This window comes from Myxocyprinus asiaticus, chromosome 2 (genome assembly GCF_019703515.2).
Source record: "Myxocyprinus asiaticus isolate MX2 ecotype Aquarium Trade chromosome 2, UBuf_Myxa_2, whole genome shotgun sequence".
NCBI lineage: Eukaryota > Metazoa > Chordata > Actinopteri > Cypriniformes > Catostomidae > Myxocyprinus > Myxocyprinus asiaticus.
Genome location: NC_059345.1, coordinates 1,806,541 through 1,825,913, shown reverse-complemented (window position 1 = coordinate 1,825,913; position 19,373 = coordinate 1,806,541). Strand labels below are relative to the sequence as shown.

The 19,373-nt window shown below is 37.4% G+C and overlaps 1 protein-coding gene across 1 annotated transcript; it reads right to left on the bottom strand.

Moving 5' to 3' along the window:
* Positions 1 to 865: 865 nt before the first annotated feature.
* Positions 866 to 17,909, bottom strand: LOC127410722 (macrophage mannose receptor 1-like). Its single transcript, XM_051645921.1, has 6 exons — positions 17,897 to 17,909; positions 17,214 to 17,278; positions 8,316 to 8,687; positions 6,616 to 6,957; positions 6,124 to 6,212; positions 866 to 1,829 (listed from the first exon to the last, which is right to left on the bottom strand). The coding sequence occupies exons 2-6, from the start codon at positions 17,248 to 17,250 to the stop codon at positions 1,680 to 1,682; spliced, it is 990 nt and encodes a 329-aa protein (XP_051501881.1). The 5' UTR covers positions 17,251 to 17,278; positions 17,897 to 17,909; the 3' UTR covers positions 866 to 1,679.
* Positions 17,910 to 19,373: the final 1,464 nt, after the last annotated feature.

The window sequence follows — 19,373 nt, the reverse complement described above, 5'->3', positions numbered from 1 at the left end:
TTGATTTTCAAGTCATATTATTTTTCTTTTTTCACCAGATGGCAGCAATTTGCCCCCAATACATGACACATTCTCATATTTTACTCATGTTTCAAATTAAAGAAGCTATATTTTTTCTGCTTTGAAGTTGCATATGAATGAATGGTGAAACTGATACATTTTTATGATAATGCTTTAAGTTTAAATCTATAAACAAAAAATCCCAAAATAAGTCCATAACTTTATTGTTTTTACTTCAGGGAAGAAGAAATGTTTTAATATCTTTAAAAAAATAAATAAACATTTTACACCTGTACTATGTCCTGTCAGCAAAGTAAGCAGCCCTACATGATCAGAATCAAGTGATAATCAACTAAGTGATATGAAAATTAAAAGGCTTGGATGGAATAAAACCATTTTTATTCCCTCACAGATGTTTACTATTAATGAAGACAAATGCAAAATTGATATCCTACAATGCTCCAATACGCATGTTAACAATTGAAATATGTCAACTAATGTACATAAACAGGGGCATAGAAAATGATTTATGGTGTGGCATGAGGACAATGAGTGGTGATATCATCAAAGCAAGCGCCCATACATAGTTCTTGTGGATTAAGAGCTTTATTGAAACAAGTACTAGTTATTTTATTTAGGTCACTTTCAAATTACAGTGCTATACAGTTGTATTTCCACAGACAGACCACAAAGTAATAATTTTGCTACTGTTAAATATTTTCACTCATTGAACACACATTGACCTTTTGTTAATGTTTGACACGTTAAAGAGGTAAGTTGTCACAATGGAACCTGCCATTAAACCAGTGGTAAATGTTTTATGTTATATTGATTACCACAAAAAATAATTTGGACTCGTCCCTCCTTCTCTTTAAAAAAGCAAAACTCGAGAAGAAATGTGAAGCTTATACTTTTATAAAACCACTTGTATTATTTTGTTATAACTCATGCATTATTTTAACTTTAAATCCTCTTTTATATATATATAAAACTAGGATATAACACAGAAGAGTTTAGTTAGCAATTGTATCACACTAAAGTCATGTTAACACACATATTGTTTACGTCTTGTGTCTATACTTTTGAAACAGTGAGTATTGTAATGTTTATGGACTGGCCCTATTGACTTCCATAGTAAATGCCTGACTGTATTTTTTTATTTTTTATTTTTATTTTTTTTATAGAAAAGGAGGGATGAGTCAAAATACATTTTTGGGGTAATGTAATAATTCTGTAAACTTTATGCAACAAATGCTGTCAATTGAGCTTAACTTGTATTGAACCTGGAATATTCTTTTGAAAATAGCCCTTTTGACAACTTCCCTGTGTGACAATTAGCCCCGGTCTACCTATATCAAAAAACCTCTCTTAATAATTGTATACTTTTATAAAACTAATTTAAATATGGCATATATAGAACTGGAAATCTAAAGTTAATGAATAAATCACACTTAATATGCATCATTGGGGTAGGAGCTGGGAAAGGCAGAAAAATGGGAAGGAAAGAGAAACAAAGTACACTGATTAATTATAACAGATTATAGGTGTCAAAGTCATTTTAAATTGAGTATTTTTAACTTGTTATATTGTTAAATTTCATTTCATTTAATTGAGAAGTATGTTCCATCATACAAAATTGTATATAAATTTTCCTCCAAAAAAAAAAAGAAAAAAAAAGTTCAGAAGTCGTGGTCAGAGCAAGAAGAGCTTCCATTACTACTATTGGGTACAAATGTATTAATCTTCTGGAAGACTCGTCCATTGTGTTGCTTCATCCATGTCATGGTGACGTCTTCTGTCCAGCCTTGTTCATTCAGTGTTTGCTCTATCTGAACAAAAGAAAGAGGTTTTGATTACTCAAAGAATGGATCTCAGGAAAACATGTTTTTACCCTTATTGTTTGAATCAGGATCATCTGCTTTAACCCCCGTGGCGGAATGACCTGCCCCTCCCTCTCGTCATCCTCTCCCCACCTCTTTGGGCCATCTTTCAGCCAGGCTCATGACAGGAGTTGGGCAGGAGAGCGAGAAGAGTTGCATAATTAATAAGCCTCGTTCTGACAGCGGTGGATGAAGCACACCTGGTGTGAATAATGCTTCATCACTGCTGTCTTTAAAATGCAGAGCACACCTCTTCTCTGGGAGCCGGCTTCAAAATCTCTATGTGTGCACACACTGGCATCCTCATCACGCCCAGGACCAGAACGGGGAGGGTTCGGCCGAATTAGATGCGTTGCCGGATCCGCTCCTCGGACCCCTGGCATGAGTTAGATGTGTCGCCGGGGAGAACAGCATGCGACAGAGCCAACGGGCTAGAGGCTGGGCCGCCTTTCCCTATGCACCTCTTCCAAGGTGCATAGGGAAAGGACGCCACCACGCCACGGACCCAGGAGGGGAGTGCATGTGGCCGTCGGACCCCTATTATGCCTGGGCCTTTGTTTTGAACACCATTCCCCCTGGACACTCTATTTTCTCCTTTCATGGACATTTTATGCTTATTATTATTTTCAGTAAATGCCTCTCTGAGGCTTGACACCACATCCACTGTGTCTGTCTCTTGCTCACCCTGCCACAGTGGTGGAGAATGTGGGCACTTTTGTAGGCAGAGATGGCACAGTTGGGTACCAACTGTGACGTCACTCTTCCTCCCGTTTGCCAGTTAGATGGAAAGCCTGGAGTGGGACGGAGAAAACATGAGGACAGCCTCCCAGCTGCAGCAAAGGGTAAGAGGCATTTAATAAGCATTTACCTTGCCGCTGGTTGAGGCTGTCATATTAATTTGTGCTTTTCTCTGTTCCCACCCGGGAGCGAGCGAGAGGGAGAGCTGGCCTGGAGAGGTATCCCCCATATGCCCACTCTGACCATAGTGCCTGGTTGAGGAAGTAGCATTCCCACGTTGGCAACTAAAGGGTGCGCACCTGTGGCTCTGAACTCCATGGTTGGATACGAGCATTGGAGGAGGTGTCGACGGGGCGACACTGGGGGGGTGATGGGGGGTATGTAGCAGAATGACCCACCCCTCACTCTCGTCATCATCGCCCTGCATCTTAAGGCCATCCTTCAGCCAAGCTCATGAGAGGAGTTGGGCAGGAGGATGGGTCTTGTCCTCATTACGAGAACATGACCATGGCAACGTTGCGGTCGCGGCTTGCTTTCATGCTTTCCTTCTACCTACAGGTATGAGGCCACGTCAGTTAGCACTGGGGGCGATTTGGGGACTCCAATGGGACCACCTCCACCGGGTAACCCCCCACAGACCTCCCATTCCTCAGCACACTTGCTTGCCCCGGTCGGGCTCTCGGATGAGACCGCCGGTCTCCCCACGATCTTTGGGGAAGCATGACTTGATCATCAGGTTCCTGAGAGGCACTAGGAGGTTGAATCCCTCCAGACCGCACCTCATCCCCTCGTGGGACCTCTCTATAGTCCTCGGGGTCTATGGGGAGCTCCCTTTGAGCCCCTGGAGTCAGTTGGGCTTAAGGCACTCTCTTTCAAGACTGCCCTCCTGACTGTGCTCACTTCCATCAAGAGGGTTGGGGACCTGCAGATGTTCTCTGTCAGCAAATTGTGCCTGGAGTTCGGTCTGGGTTACTCTCACGTGATCCTGAGACCCCGACCGGGCTATGTGCCCAAGGTTCCCACCACCCCTTTTAGGGATCAGGTGGTGAACCTGCAAGCACTGCCCCAGGAGGAGGCAGACCCAGCCTTGGCGTTGCTGTGTCTGGTGCATGCTGTGTGGACCACACGCAGAGCTTTAGAGTCTCCGAGCAGCTCTCTGTCTGCTTTGGTGGACAGCGGAAAGGAAGTACTGTCTCCAAACAGAGGATCGCCCACTGCGTCGTTGACGCCATCGTGATGGCATATCATGCTCAGGATGTGCCGCCCCCCATGGGGCTACAAGCCCACTCTACTAAGAGTGTAGTGGCCTCCTGGGCCCTGACCAGTGGCGCCTCTTTGGCAGATGTCTGCAGAGCAGCGGGCTGGGAAACACCCAACACATTTGCGAGGTTCTATAATCTCCAGGTTGAGCCGGTTTCATCCCGTGTGTTGTCAGGTATGAGCAGGTAAGTTCTGGGACAGCTGGCCGGGTGTATCGCTTGCGCATAGCGCCTTTCCCCTCCCATGAGGTGAAAACATGTGCTTTTGACTCCCAGTCGTGTTCACAAGCTGTGATCCCTGGATGACTTTCCTCCTTAGCCCTGTGTCAGACGAGTTTGCAGAGAAACTTGCTGCCAGCCCAGTACGTGTGCTAATTAGGCCCTGTACTGAGGTAGGTGCTCCACATGTGCTGGTTCCCCCGTAGATGACCCCATGTGATATCTTCCACTAAATTGTTTCCCTGTTGGTAAACTGCATCTTCCTTGGGCAGAGGCCCCTCTGCCCCTGGTCGCAGTGTTTTGTACAAACTCCTCCCCACTCGGCTAGGACCTACCATGTTCACATGACATACTTCCGACAAGACTCGGTAAGACCATGTGACTTATTTCCACTCAAAATACCCCCCCCTCCACATAGAGTGTGGTCTCTGCGGTGTCTTCCCCTTGGGAGTGACACCCCCCCCGATGTAGACATTTATGGCCCCCAGTCGGTTAACAAATTCCAGTCTTTTTGGGGAGAAAAAAGAGGAAAAGAGGCCCTATTTTTTGGGCAGTCGACTTGTTCCCGGAGGACCATTCGACGCTCATAAGAGTGTTTGGGGGAGGTTACGTGATGGCCTGGTGCGCTGGCTACGAGGCACACAGCGGTCTGCCCGTCTCGCACCGCCAGTTCACGTAACACAGTTCAGCTAGTTGTGGCATTTTGTATAGGGACCCCTAGTGTCACTACATCGACACAATGTCGAGTGAGTGACAGATAGGGACAGTCCTGGTTAATTTCGTAACCTCCATTCCCAGATGGAGGGAACGAGACATTGTGTCCCTCTTGCCACAACACTGAACTACCCGCTGAAATGGCCAGGACCTTGTCTCGGCTCCTCAGCACAAAACCTGAATGAGTGGTTGCATACCAGCTCCTTTTATACCCGTATGTCCGGGGGAGTGGCATGCAAATTCCACTCGCCAATTCCCATTGGCCTTTTTTCAAAAAGCAGAGGTGTTTGGGGCTCCCAAGAGGGACCCCTAGTGTCACTACATCGACACAACATCTCGTTCCCTCCATCAGGGAATGGAGGTTATGAAAGTAACCAGGACGTTCTGCTTACTCTACCTCATTTTTAAAAGTCTGTACTTTATGTGCTATGTAAAGAACTTTTATTTTCATATAAATATTTCTACCCCATCACCTCTAGAGGGTGCTAATTTTCAATGTGAATGAAATGAGGCCTTATTTTGTTATTTTAAATAACATAAATGCAGGAGTGATGGTTGTCTCTGAAAAGTTCAGATTCTAAGCTTTCAAATAATACCTCATATGCGTGACTTATGAATAAGGAGACTTTAACGTTTTAAGTGTAAACTTTTTTCACGATATAGCACCCCCCTTTGAACCTGCCGGCGGGTCCATAACCAATAACATTTCCTATATTCTGTTAATGTCTCATGAAGCGAAAACTCGACAAAAACAAATATTTATGTTACTTCAGGGCAATCATTTGCTGCATTTTCACTTGTTACTTCATCCCCAAAGCTGACCAACATTTATAACACTAACTCCTCCTAGAGCTTGCCAACTACATCCACCAAACTTGGCACAGACCTTCAGACTGTTCTGGAATAGTGTGCTATAGCTTTTCTAACAAATCGGGCTTATGGTTTTCACACAGTAGATGATCAAAAATGGGAAAAATCCCAAAGACTTACGTTGAAGGAATGTTCAAATAGACCAATGGAATGCTCAATAATTCGAATTCCTACTATCAAAAAATAAAATGTAAATAAACAGAAAGATGAAAAAAAAAGATGGGTGGGTTTTTTCCGATTTTTGATCATCCACTATGCGAAGACCGTAAGTCCGATCAGTTAGAAAAAATATAGCACACAATTCCAGAACAGTCTGAAGGTCAGTGCCATTTTTGGCTCAAATACTGCAGTCATCTTTCCACCTGATCATTAGTTCAGTTCATCCTGTACTAAATAGCTCACTGTCTGTTATCTATGAGCATTATAAAAAGTGTGACATGCACCTGCTTTAAGACGAGAGCCTTCAATTTAGTATCAGTCACATTCTGATTGGCTTTTACCTCCAGTCTCATGATCTGCCGTTTCAGCCACACTGTGAGCATAATACACACAATATCAATTACAAGCAGAGTTAAAAGAATACTTCCCCCCAAAAATGTCATCATTTATCCTCAGATCATTCATAGTGACCACATCTGTCAAGCTCCAAAAAGGACAACTTCTAAGTGTCATTAAAGTAGTCCATATGACATGTTCACTATGTTCGAATCTAGTTGTGATTTTTGTCCTTTTTGGAGCTTGACAGCTGTATGGAAAAGAGTGTGAAGATTCTTAAATTTTCCACAGGAAAAAAAATAAAAAATATCAAGAGAGCGAGTAAATAATGACAGAATTTGAAATATTGGGTTAACTATTACTTGAATGTTTTGTTTTGTCATTTTTGTCTTACACTTAAATGGTTTTTCAACAGCATAAAAAGTTAAGTTCAGACCTACCAGTGTCACAATAGAAGTAAAAAGTTGTAGAGCAGGGATAGTCTTCGATGTTACCCCAATAATTTACATAAGCACAGTTTTCATTTGCTCCAACCAGACGTTGAACAGTCACTTGAGTTGAGTAAGTAAAGTTGGCCTGGTCGGACCACTTCCATTTGTCCCTGAATAGTCCAATCCAGACAAAATCTGTAATCCAATATAACTTCTTTGCTAACAGGTCATTGTCCGTTTGATTTCTAATGGTGACCAGGTCTGTATAATGCTGTCTGCAGTGTGTCTGCGCATCAAGCCAAGTCTTTGATTTAGTAACTAAAACATAACTGTCTGTGCTGTTGCTCCGCTCTGTGAAAATTGAAAATTAATAGTTAAGGCGTGAAAGGCATAACAATCTTAAATAATTTTCTCTGGTTAAAGGTGAATTGTGTAATCTTTGGATATTAAATTACTTTCTCGTATCCCAGCCTAATGTATAGAGACAACTATATGTAAGCTATTTTGGTAGGTTTAGCAACTTTCTGATGAGTGTAAACACTGTGACTCTTGCTCTGTTTGTTTAAGCATCCTGACAAGCCTGACACAGCAACACTGACTCAACCAATGTTGAGAGTTTGGGGCGGGACTGCCTGTTTGACTGAAACCTTTGGCAGATAGGGAAGTGTTCGGAAAAGTTGTTCGAAAATTACACATTATTTCATTATAAAATTGAGAAAACAAAAAACGGTTACATAAAATTGTAGGCTATTAAGAAAAAGCTTACTGGATAATGCAGCAGCAAAATTAACAAAAATTCCAGTAAAAGTCTTGAGTAAAAACTAAACCAGTTCTATTTATAAATTGTTTCATCTTGTATCTGGACTTCAGACCTCTTTTTTGATTACTTCAGTTTTTATTATTATTTGTTTTTATTATTATTATTAATAGGATATCAGTTCACTTTCACTTTCAATCACAGTTTTTTTTTTAAATTTTTTTACCTAGTCTAGTTTGATATTATTGCAATTTAATATAATAATAATTATAACTAAATCATTATTACTACTAGAGTTGTTATTAATGATGATGATGATGATAATAATAATAATAATAATAATAATAATAATTATTAGAATTGTTTTTATTCAGTAGTAATGTATTTCAGTCATAATTTCTTAAATTTAAAACCCTCAGGCTTTTATTTTGAAGGAAAATTCCAGGAAGTATGTCATCAAGAGGCTTTAAATAAAATGCACGAGTCATATGGATTTCTTTAATGGTGCTTTTATGGTATTTTTTTAGCTTGATGGTAACGACCATGACTAACGCGGTTTAAAACGTCAGTATCGGAGCCGATACCGATCCAGGTATCAGATCGGTGCATCCCTAGAATTGACCCTATTTATTAACGCATTTTATCATCTTATTGTACATGATTAATCGTCACACTTTATTCCACGTTAGAAAGAAGTATGTCTATCTGGTAACATTTTATAGGCGGGGCTTAGCGAAGGGTAATTTACCAATGATTAAAATAACTTTTTAAAATGACTTTTTTTTTATTAATGTTTTATGAAAATATGTCACACTAAGAAGGTAAAATAAATTACGAACAGCATTTCATGTTGACTTTAAGCGAATTCTTTGGATTGCAGGTGCAAATTTACATCATACATTACAAATATAATGTTAATAATGAACATGTGTAAAGTGTAGATGTTACTTACCGTCATAACACAGAAAATATCTTAGCTGCCAACAGTATGTGTCAAACCAAACACCATCATATCTTAGTACAACACACTCCTCTCCCGAACCGTAGTTATCTGGCTGCCCCAATGACCAGCGCATAAACAATTGACTCTCATCTTGATAAGACCACCGCCAGCTATTGATGTCATTGTACAGGCCAGTCCAGGCAACTCCAGTAAATTTATTTGTATCTGCTACTTCTCGCAGACATTTGAAGTTTTCATTACTTTGAACAGTGGCCAGATCAACATGGTTCTTTCGGCAGTAAGTCTGAGCATCTCCCCATGTTTTTAACTGTTTAATCAGAATGTAGTCATGTGTGTTGCACAGAGTTAGCGACAAGACTCCTGTTAATAGAATAGAGTTATTTAGGGTTAGTGGGCAGTACACTTAAAGAAAGTATTCAGGGCTGAATAAATACTCGGTAACACTTTAGATTACAGCCCGCAATTTACAGCGCAAGTACACCGAATTTACAGCGTACCTTTTTGTAATAAAAGTGTACCTATAAACTACTTACATGTAGGTATAAGGGAACAATATGCAAAGTTTGGGGAATAAAGGGGTAACAACCTGGAAAATTACAAATAATTTATACAGTAAGTATTTTATAACTAAGGGGTAACTATTCTAACATTATGTGGTACGTATGACCTACTATGCTAAACAACCTTACGTTTGCGAGCAATTTAGCAAGAACATATACTGTGTACCTTTTTGGTATGATATTATAATATATATATATATATATATATATATATATATATATATATATATATAGGCCTAGGTATTTTTTTTTAACCACAGGGTACATATTCTATTATTAGAGGATACAGTACATGATGGAGATTACTGAACAACAAAACTTGAAATCTAGGGAAATGAGTTAATGAGTTTCTGCTATGATTTTATTTAGAATTTTCAGTGTAGGCTATGAAAGTGTATTGCATACAGTCCATCTCAGCTGCGAGTCACGCCGGCAAACGGGAAACAATGTACCATGCACTCAAAAAATGTTGCTGGCTGTGTTGATCCTGGTGCCACAGCGTGCTGATTATGACACTAGCAACCAGTTTAAAAGAGAGTAGGGAAAGGGACCATCTCTAGGTGTTCAGACTGCATTTTGCTTTAACCCTTGAGGCATAATTTAAATGTTTGTTTAAAGCTAACTTTATCACAACAGCAGTTTTGGTGGGGAAAAAAAGAAAATGCATACTAAATGTCACAGCTCGCTAACAGTCACCTCAAAGCAAAATGTTCTTAAATATTTTCACATATACTGTCATTGTTTTTCAAAATCACACAAAATTCACCCCAAAACAAAATCTGCTTAAAATTATTTTTATTTTGTTATAATTAATGGCTTCGTAAAAACATGTTCAAAGATAAAAAAGAAAATACATAACCTCTTGGATGTCTACGAGGGTTCAATACAAGTTATGTTCAATTGACAGCATTTGTTGCATAATGTTGATTACCACAAACATTTTCTTTGACTTGTCCCTCCTTTTCATAAAAAAAAAAAAAAAAAAAAAAGCAATAAATTGAGGTTCCAGTGAAACATTTACAATGGAAGTGAATGGGGACAATTTTTGGAGGGTTTGAAGGCAGAAATGTGAAGATTATAATTTTATAAAAGCACTTACATTAATTCTTAAAGTTGTAAAAGTTGTTTAAATTGTTGTTTTTAATGGCCGTTTTAGGGTTTACGGCGTTGTTGGCAATGAAGTTGTAAAATTGGATATAACTTTATACAGAAAAGGTTAGTAAGTGATTTTATCACACTAAAATCATGTTAACACACATCGTTTACATCTTGTGACTATACTTTTGAAACAGTGAGTATATTAATGTTTATGTATGAACCACATTGACTTTCATTGTAAGTGTCTCACTGTAGGCTAACCCAAATTTTTGCTTTTTTTAAAGAAAAGGCGGGACGAGTCGAAATTAATATTTGTGGAAGTCAACATTATGCCACAAATGCTGTTGATTAATCAAAATTTGTATTTACATTTACAAGTGACATACAAAATGAGGAAGGATGCAACATAAATGAATAATCTTGTAACAGTTCCAATAAACTGTTTCATTTCAATTGGATTTAGAATTTAAATCATCTACCAAGATCAGCAACCTGGATTATTACTTGTTTCATTCTTTGGATTACCATTAGTTGGAACTAAACCCATTTTCCAACACTGAACTACAGTATTGCTTCAAACCCTTCTCCCCTCTTTTCCTGGAATTCTACATTTTGGTGAGAGATTGACTGTTTTATTTATTCACACCTGAAAAGACTTTTGAATGCTTGGACTGGAATACAGACCAACTAATGAGAAGAAACATTCAAACTGACTTTTGTTTATGTATTATATATTCTCTTGTATATGAAATGGTTGATGATTTTTGATTATATTTCTGGCCTGGTCAATATTCTTTTTTCAGTTTGTAAATACACTTAAACTTAGCCCTCAGATTGGTGGATTCCCCTCATTTAGATACAGTATGTATCTTTAGGAGTGTTACAATCTTAAGGAGACAATAACTTGAAAAGTGCTGCAATACAAAGTTTCAATAGACATTTCTATTATGAAAATGAATTCTTCTAGTAATACTCTGCTCTTAAATTTGGTGAAATATTTCACTTGTTCTTTGTGAACACAATAATTATAATACAATGAAAATCCTTTACCAGTAGTCAAAAGAGACTGGAACAAATCATGGAAATTGTTTGGTTAAAAGGTGTGGGAACGACACTTTAAGGTCACTAATCAAATGTAAGCAAATGTGTGACATTGACCATGTTAACTCATCTCCAAAGGTCAGATGACCTGGTTTCCATTGAAGCACACCAGATGCTCTTTGAAACGCTCTCAAATGTTGCTGGGATAACATGAATAATCAGGTTTACCAAATGCCATTATTAAAGCAAAAACTTTTCACTCAAATTGCTATGCTGGTAATTTAATTTGAGAGCTATCAGAATTAACGCATTAACGCATGCGACAGGAGCTCAGATGGGACTTCGGATTGAAGTATTTTTCAGCATATGTAAGGCACATTTTAATTACCACAGAAGCACATCAAGTTTTAAAGGGTTAATTCACCCAAAACTGAAACTTCTCTCATGATTGACTCCCTTTTAAGCCATCCCAAATATATATGACTTTCCTTTTTCAGCAGAACCGAAGTGAAGATTTTTATAGCAGATTTCAGCTCTTTTTGTCTATAAAATGCAAGAAAATGAGTGTCATTAGACTGCTGGCTATTTGAGCATAAAAGTAATCCACGCAACTCCAGTCAATCAATTAATGTCTTCTGAAGCAAAGCGATTGGTTTGTGTAAAAAATACATTTCTAATTAAAACTTTATTAATTAGAACAATTAGAACAATTAGAATCACCGATTTAAAGATAAAAACGTTTTAATTATTGATTTGTTTCTTATACCAACTTATCGGTTTGCTTGCCGAAGAAGGAAAGTCATACACATCTGGGATGGCTTAAAGTTGAGTCCAATTTTCATTTGAAATGGGTGAAATATGGGTGAAATGGGTGAAATAGTCCTTTAACTATCACCAAAACACAGAAAGAGACACTTTTGTCTGCAAGTGCTTTTCATGTGGAGTTCAAAGTGGCGCTTGACGCTGGCATTGATGCTCTAATGCGAATCATGAACACAACTTCACGATTGCTGTAACACAACAGATACCCTTATGAAAATCGAGAGTTCATGGCAAATTTGCCGCAAATTCACCACTGATAATTTACACATGCAAATGAGCTTTGCTGCAAACTTCTGGCAAATGGTCCATTGTTGCCAAAGGTTTGCCGGAGGTTCACCACTAACGGGGAAGAGCAGCAAACTTCTGGGAAACATTTGTGGTTAATCAAAAGCTCATTTGCATGTGAAAATAACGAGCGGCAAAGATGCTGCAACTTTGTTTAGTTTAGATTTTTTGTAAGGGTAGCCACAGTCTACTGGCAGATTAATTTTATGGCTGATTAGAGTTTAAGAGATTTAATACCCATTGCAATAAGTATGCAACCTATGGGGAGACTAGTTCTTTCAATTAGTCAAACTCCCACTTAAACTTTGGGAAACATTTAATGTTACTTGCTATTTTAGTGCATTTCTATCTTTATACTGTGGAAGGCTTCGTTTGGAAAATGTTAATAAAGCATTATATTGTTACATATTTTGATGGAAATAAATGCATTTTGACAGGAAAATAAGTATATATAGTGTCAATATAGATAGATTAACTACAAAAAATAATGCAATGAATCATGATTAAAATGTTTAACTGAATGACAGCACAATTTAATTTGTATTAACCTTTTTGCATGTGAGTTTCTCCTGTACTGACGGACCCCTCAGTGTGAGTTCTTTAATGCGCGCTGTAATTAAAAAAAATAATCTTACCTTACACTTCACAGCAGATGCACTGAAGGACAGATTATATCACAGCAGGTGCACTGAAGGTCAGATTATATATTATCAAACAAATAATGTGGTTTATAGATGTTTATAATGATTGATTATGAATGATAAGATGCAATTGTGGCTATGGGCACTGCCATATTATTTACATGCAATGTTACATGGGATTTTAAGTTTGTGATAGAAGCATAGTATGTTCTAAAAGTCTAGCCCTTCCACTTTCCCAGCACAAGAAGTGGTTAGAATGAGTGATGGATGGAATTGGAGAAGGCTCGAATGGATTGACTAGTTTGTATATTCTTTATTTGACGTCTGTACTGTATGTATGGTAAATTTCGTGGCCATGCGATTTCAAAGGTTGTTTTTACTACAGCATTTTAGGAAAATCTTTGAACTGTTACAGCAAAGCGGTATATCTCCCATGGGGCCCAGCAGGAGGAGCGCATTTAAACGCTTTCAGCGGGAGATGCAGTTGTTGACATGGTGACAGTGTGCAACCGTTAAAGGCGTTTAACCATTAAAGGCGAGCCCATGGGACCACTGGTACCTTAAAGCGCCCCTGAGTACATGTACCGAGTTTTTATACAGGAATGTGCAAAGGAAATTATGTTCAAATGGGTATGGATTTGTAGAGGTAGTAGTATAAATATGACAAATAAAATGTAAACAATAGTGATTTTTCATTCTGAACAAATGGGTTTTATAGGTAGCATGCAAAAATATGAATTTACATGTTTTTTTACATGCTTACTATTTTGCACCATACTGTATACTTGTATAATGTATAATGTATTGCACTATACCAGTGTTCATCAATAGGCGGCCCATGGGCCACATCCGTGAGAGACAAATGTTTGGCCCACGCTAAAGGCCTGTTCACACCAAATCCGTTATGATTTTGAGAGACAAACTTCCGCCGAAAGGTGTATGCACAAAGTGTGTAAAAAATAAACATGAAAAACTATTTCACCCCTGTACAGTAGGCGCGCTGTTGCTGTTTTTTCTTCATCTGTTAAAGATGAATTTACTGAACGCTGTTAAAGCATTCATTTATCTAATTTGGCATAACTGTTTCATTATGTTCTTTCCATGGTGTTGATGCATTCTGAGGAGTATATAATCTGTATTTTTATGCGAGTGAGATAAGTAAAGAGCACTGTTGCATAAATATACATCATATTTATATTTGCACATGTATTTTGCTACGGGTATATTCCAAACGGACTCCCGAAGCCAAATACTCTTTTTATAATGTCTGGATTAATGCCTGGATAATATAACACAAGGTACAGTGATACAAATACACGTGAAATAGAGCACATAAAGAATAACATTGTACAGAAAAAATATTATGCATATGTAGTGGGATAGACAGTTGTCTGAAAGCGTTTTAACAGAGAGTGTTTGGTTCATTTATACCGCGACCATTTTAGTACATTGTAGGTTTTGATTGCCAATCTGTACACACCCAGGGGGGTATATTAGGGTGGTTATAGGGCTACCTGGAAATACGTCATTATTCAATGACCGCCACCCAGTATCATGCACTTCCACATTAAAGGATGTGTTGTGAACTTTAAGCTAACTGGCTAGCGCTAATACTTAGTTAATGCTAGTTTTCCTTGTGTGTTTAGCGTTTGTTCGTGTGTGATTCGTATCGAGCGTCACTGGTTGATTGATGACCTTTCAGGTATGTTGCTGTTTTAGTGAGCATGAGTTTTGATTAGTGTTTGTGTTGCATGTGACGTCATCTGTTGTGTTTTAGTTCTCTTATGCCATTGGCATCCGTGTGTTTGTGGCTGCATTCATGGTGGAAGATTCACTGCTATTGGTATGTAAATTGTAAAATCATTAGTTACATAAAATGGTTATTTAAAGCGTGCCAGTTTATTTTTGGCCTATTCTCAATGTTTGCTTTTTGTTTGTTTGTTTTGTACTCCAGCATGCATCCGCCTGCATTATGGCTGCAAGGCTGAACATCGGACGCTGCTGTTTTGCTTTCTGTTTATTTTTTTTCTATTTTGCTTAGTGTTATCTTTCTGTTCCACCTTGTTTCGTTTTTATTTCATTTGGTTCTGCACTGGTTCCATGTTAAGCCCTGACTGGCTCAAAATCACTATTTTGGGATTTGCTGAGAATGATGTAATCAAACTCTCTTTGTGTTTACCTGGAGCCAGTGAAATCGTTTTGGGTGTGGGAACAGTGTTATTATGCTTTGAAATTATTCTTTTGTTATTTGTTGTGCAGAGTTGATTTTGGCAGTGTGATTTGCCATTAGTCTTCCCCTGCATTTTGCATTTTCATGTTTTATTCTCAAGATTGATCAGAGAGCTATTTCTTGTATTTTGTTGTCTTTATTATATGATGTATATTTGTTGCTTTTATTAATTTCTGTTTCCTGTGTGGGTTTTTTTTTTTTTTTTTTTTGGTCAGGAGCTGAGGGCCTAGATCAGGGGGCTAGCTGTGGTGATGGTGACCCTGTCACAGAGTGCTGTGTATATACAACTGAGTGCACTAGTGTGTGTGATGTGGATGTGCGATTATACTTGTGGGTGATGTGTCTTTTATAAAGGGATCATTGAACTTGCTAGCCTTCCTGCTACTGTTAAGCCCCAGCCTTCAGTGTGGTATCGTAATCGTACCTGTTTTGAGTGTGTAAGATCCTTGTGTGAACCCCATTTTGAACAGCACAGTTAATGTCTGGGTTTCATTGTGACTTTTAATATTTTATTAATGATGGAATGAGTATTCAGTCACTTATCAAAATGTTACAAATAAAACAATGTTTTTGTACCTTTTGTATCCACATCTCTTGCTCCTTTTGTTTGGAACAGCGAATCTGTGTGACCTACTTGTTGTTGGATTTTAAATCCACATCAGTGTACATTCCATGGGTGAAATTCCCAATGTGGCGTAGTTGGCTACCTTCTTTACTTACAATTTTATACATTTTAATGTAGTCTCTTGGTTCGCTACATCCCACTTGCCACACAAAGCCTAATATTAAATATAATTTATAAGAAACATTGGCTCGCGGTCTTTTCTTTATTGAAATTAATACAATGCTTTGTTATATTATACTTAAGAACAATAACAATATTAATGTAAATAGGTCTAATAATTGAGTCTGCAATTAGGGAGAGTGCAGGGAGTAGATCCCATTTGGAGAGGAGCAGGAACAGTTGACTCACATGGATGACATGGAGATCCAGATTGTTCATTTAAGTTTGTTTTTGTTTTTCAGCAGGCAAAGTTGTGTAGTTTTGTGTATCTGTATACAAACAAAATGTTCCTAATTGTTTGAATAAATAAAACAGGCTATTAATAATGAGAAAAAGAACTAATAAAAATATCTGAATATTTATGCGTGACTCTTTTAATAATAAAAACAACAATAGTAATAATAGCAGCAGCACAACAAATTTGTCATTACACTGACGGCCGTGGCCTTTGACTTTGTATTGTTGACAGAATTTGGCCCTTGGTACAAACTAATTGGGGAACCCTGCACTATACTGTACCATGGCTTTGATAAACATCATGTGAATAAGTCTTTTGGATGTTTTGTCAATGACAGTTTGCTCTGTGCATCTGGTTGAAAAAATAAATGAAGCAGCTTAATTGTAGCAAACTACGTTTGGTGTATAGGTTTTAGTGTAACTTGCTACTTTTTCTGAAGAGTAGCTTTTAGATTAGCTTAACTCATGTTTCTGTTGAGTAGCTGGTAACTTAGCTTGCTACATGTTTTGAGTAGCTTGCCCAACACTGGAACTGGAACTAAAACTGGGAAGGTCCCAATTACTTTTGTCTTAGCTTCAGATACGCTCAAAGATCAAGTCGCATACTTTTAATGCTATGTATTTGAAAACATGGTTAAAAAAAATAAATAAATAAAAACACTATTTTTGTCCCTTTTGGCTTTTCATAGTTCAACACATTAGGTTATATCATCTTTGAGACTTTTTTACCCCAAGGCCTCAGCGTGTGTGTACTAAACTGAATCGGTATTTAGAATTACTAATATCACTTTAAATTAATTCATATTGCCATGTCTACACAGTTTTCATATATTTGGCATTGCCTATGGAACAGATTGCTGCAACATAATTTAAATGATAATTTTATCAATGTGATTAATGAATATCATTAATATTTGTATTGACAGAATCTAAAGAATAAAGACTCACCTATGAACTACAGAGATGCTCAAATGTTTTTAAACCTTTCAGGTTTGTTGAATATTGAAGATTTTTAAAAAGTTGAATGGATGTGGAAGATGCTGTGATTTTTAGTGTTTTGTTTAGTATATTTAATAGTTCTTATTCTTTTAAATATCATTGTATTAAAACAGCAATACATATACAAATGTAAAAGTTTGATGTCATTGCATTTGTTTTGATTCCTTTTGTAATGTTGTTAACTCTTACCTGACAGAGAAAGGATAAAGAGGCAAATGTGTTCCATCACGTTGCACCTGCCAGTGGTGATGTCACTGAAACAAATAATAACAATAATAATAATTATATATATATATATATATATATATATATATATATATATATATATATATATATATATATATATATATATATATTAAACTATTAAAATGCCAAAACAAAAGTATTTTGGTAAATTAACTTGGAAGTAGTTCAATGTAAATATTACAAATTAAACTACTAGAAGTTGATGATTCTCCCAAGAAATTGCCAAATTAGAAATAGATTTTGTGAATAATCCCAAATGACTCAATAGTTCTTTTTAAAGCAATATGTAAATTTATGACCATGATCATTTTCAACTAAACCCAAATTTGGCAAAGGACAATTTTAACAGAATTATTGATGCTCAGAATTATAAACAATTGCAATTTACAAAATGTTTTATAACAGTATATTACTAACAAAACATCACTAAAAAGAAATCAAGCAAAGAAGGGGCTGAAAGCAACTACTAATGAAATTGTCTTTACTCAGTAAATATTATGTGAGTAAATCTAGCCATTTTTAAAAGTACAACATAATTACTAAGCAAATGTTCATTAATTCTGAAATCTCATTAAACTGTAACATGAGCTAAAGTTAGACTGTGGACTGATAAAATTTTGTCTTACCTTTTATATGTGTTATCAGTGTGTTTCTGAAAAACTTGTTCATGTTCGTGGCCTCTTTATATGGGTTAGTTACTTTGAGCAGGATATTTCACAGTCACATATGCAAACTGCTTATCAGAGCTTTTGTTCAGGGCCCTCCTACAGATTTTCTGTAGAGTTTCTTTTAAAAGTATCTTGTTAGAATATTGTGTTACTCCTTAAAAAAAAATTACTTAATTAATTAAAATGTTATTTTTTTATGGAAAGTAAAGCGTTACTTTACTTTTGCGTTACTTTTTTCTCACAGCCACTTTCTCTTCTGCATTGCTACGCATTCCAGCCATGCATTGCATACAAGAGACATTACAGGTCATGCTAACTACTGTACAACACACATCAAAAAAGCATAGTAAACAAACAGATATTTAGAAAGTAGGTCTTCACGTTATATTTATAATAAAGAATCAGTAACACTGTAACAGGTAAAGGTCGGGCAAGGAGGAGGCGGGAACCAGCTGAACAGTCAACATAAAAGTTTAATGAAAAACTCAACATAAAACCAACATAAACAAACACAGACACACATGCAACGTGGCCACATGTGTCTCTCTCTCTCTCAAACTGGTGCTTCTGGCTCCCCTTTATCTCGCTCTCCCACTGATCAGCTGATTCAGCTCCAGCCGTGCATCATCATTGCCCGGCCACGCCCTCCTCCTCGTCACAAACATGAATATACAGGATTCGTTTTTCCATCAACATGGCAGCCAATATGAATAATGAAGAATAACCACTGTCTTACCTAAAGCAGCAAAGTCCAACACTTGAAACTGCATCATACATGTCATCATGTGCTGTGCACATCGACAATGCCAGAGACAACTTGAGATGTTCTTCAGAAGTCAAGGTAAAATTCAGTGGGGAATGCCAGTCTAACATGTTCAAGGAATAAGTCTGATGAATAAATAAATATTTTTCACTCAGTGCACGCTTGTTTTGAGTTGATCCAAGGTGCAGGTACAGATGCCACATCTTCAAAGGCACATTTTGATACATCTTGAATGGAATCGTTTTTAATGCTACCAAAATTTCATAAAAATGAATTGTTTCATGAATCAAACTACTTATTTTTTATAAAACATAAATGTAGAATATTTTTAGAAACTAAGACATTTTTTCTGCATACACAATCGATGTAGAACGTTGCTGGGAGCCACTGATCCAGAGTCAGCTTTTCTCATCCCATTCTCCCAGTTACAGGGAGCTGTAACACAGAGCAGTTTGGCTGCATATCTCAGTGAATTGAGCAAATATTTCACCCTGTGTATTATGTCCTGGCCAGTGGAAGACTAGTCTTATAATCCCTCTGCCTAAATGTGTTTACTGATTTTTTAATGCAGTGTGTATTAACACATGAATCAACTGCATTTCACTCAACCGAATGTTGACCTCATATTACTTTAAAACACTAAATGTGCATGCGCATTAGCGAGTTGATTGA

Coding starts and splice junctions, on each gene's coding strand:
- LOC127410722 (XM_051645921.1), bottom strand. CDS start 17,250: ATGGAACACATTTGCCTCTTTATCCTTTCTCTGTCAG. Junction 8,688..17,213: donor CTTTATCCTTTCTCTGTCAG/GTAAGAGTTAAC, acceptor TTCTATTAACAG/GAGTCTTGTCGCTAACTCTG. Junction 1,830..6,123: donor AGGCTCTCGTCTTAAAGCAG/GTGCATGTCACA, acceptor TCTTTTGTTCAG/ATAGAGCAAACACTGAATGA.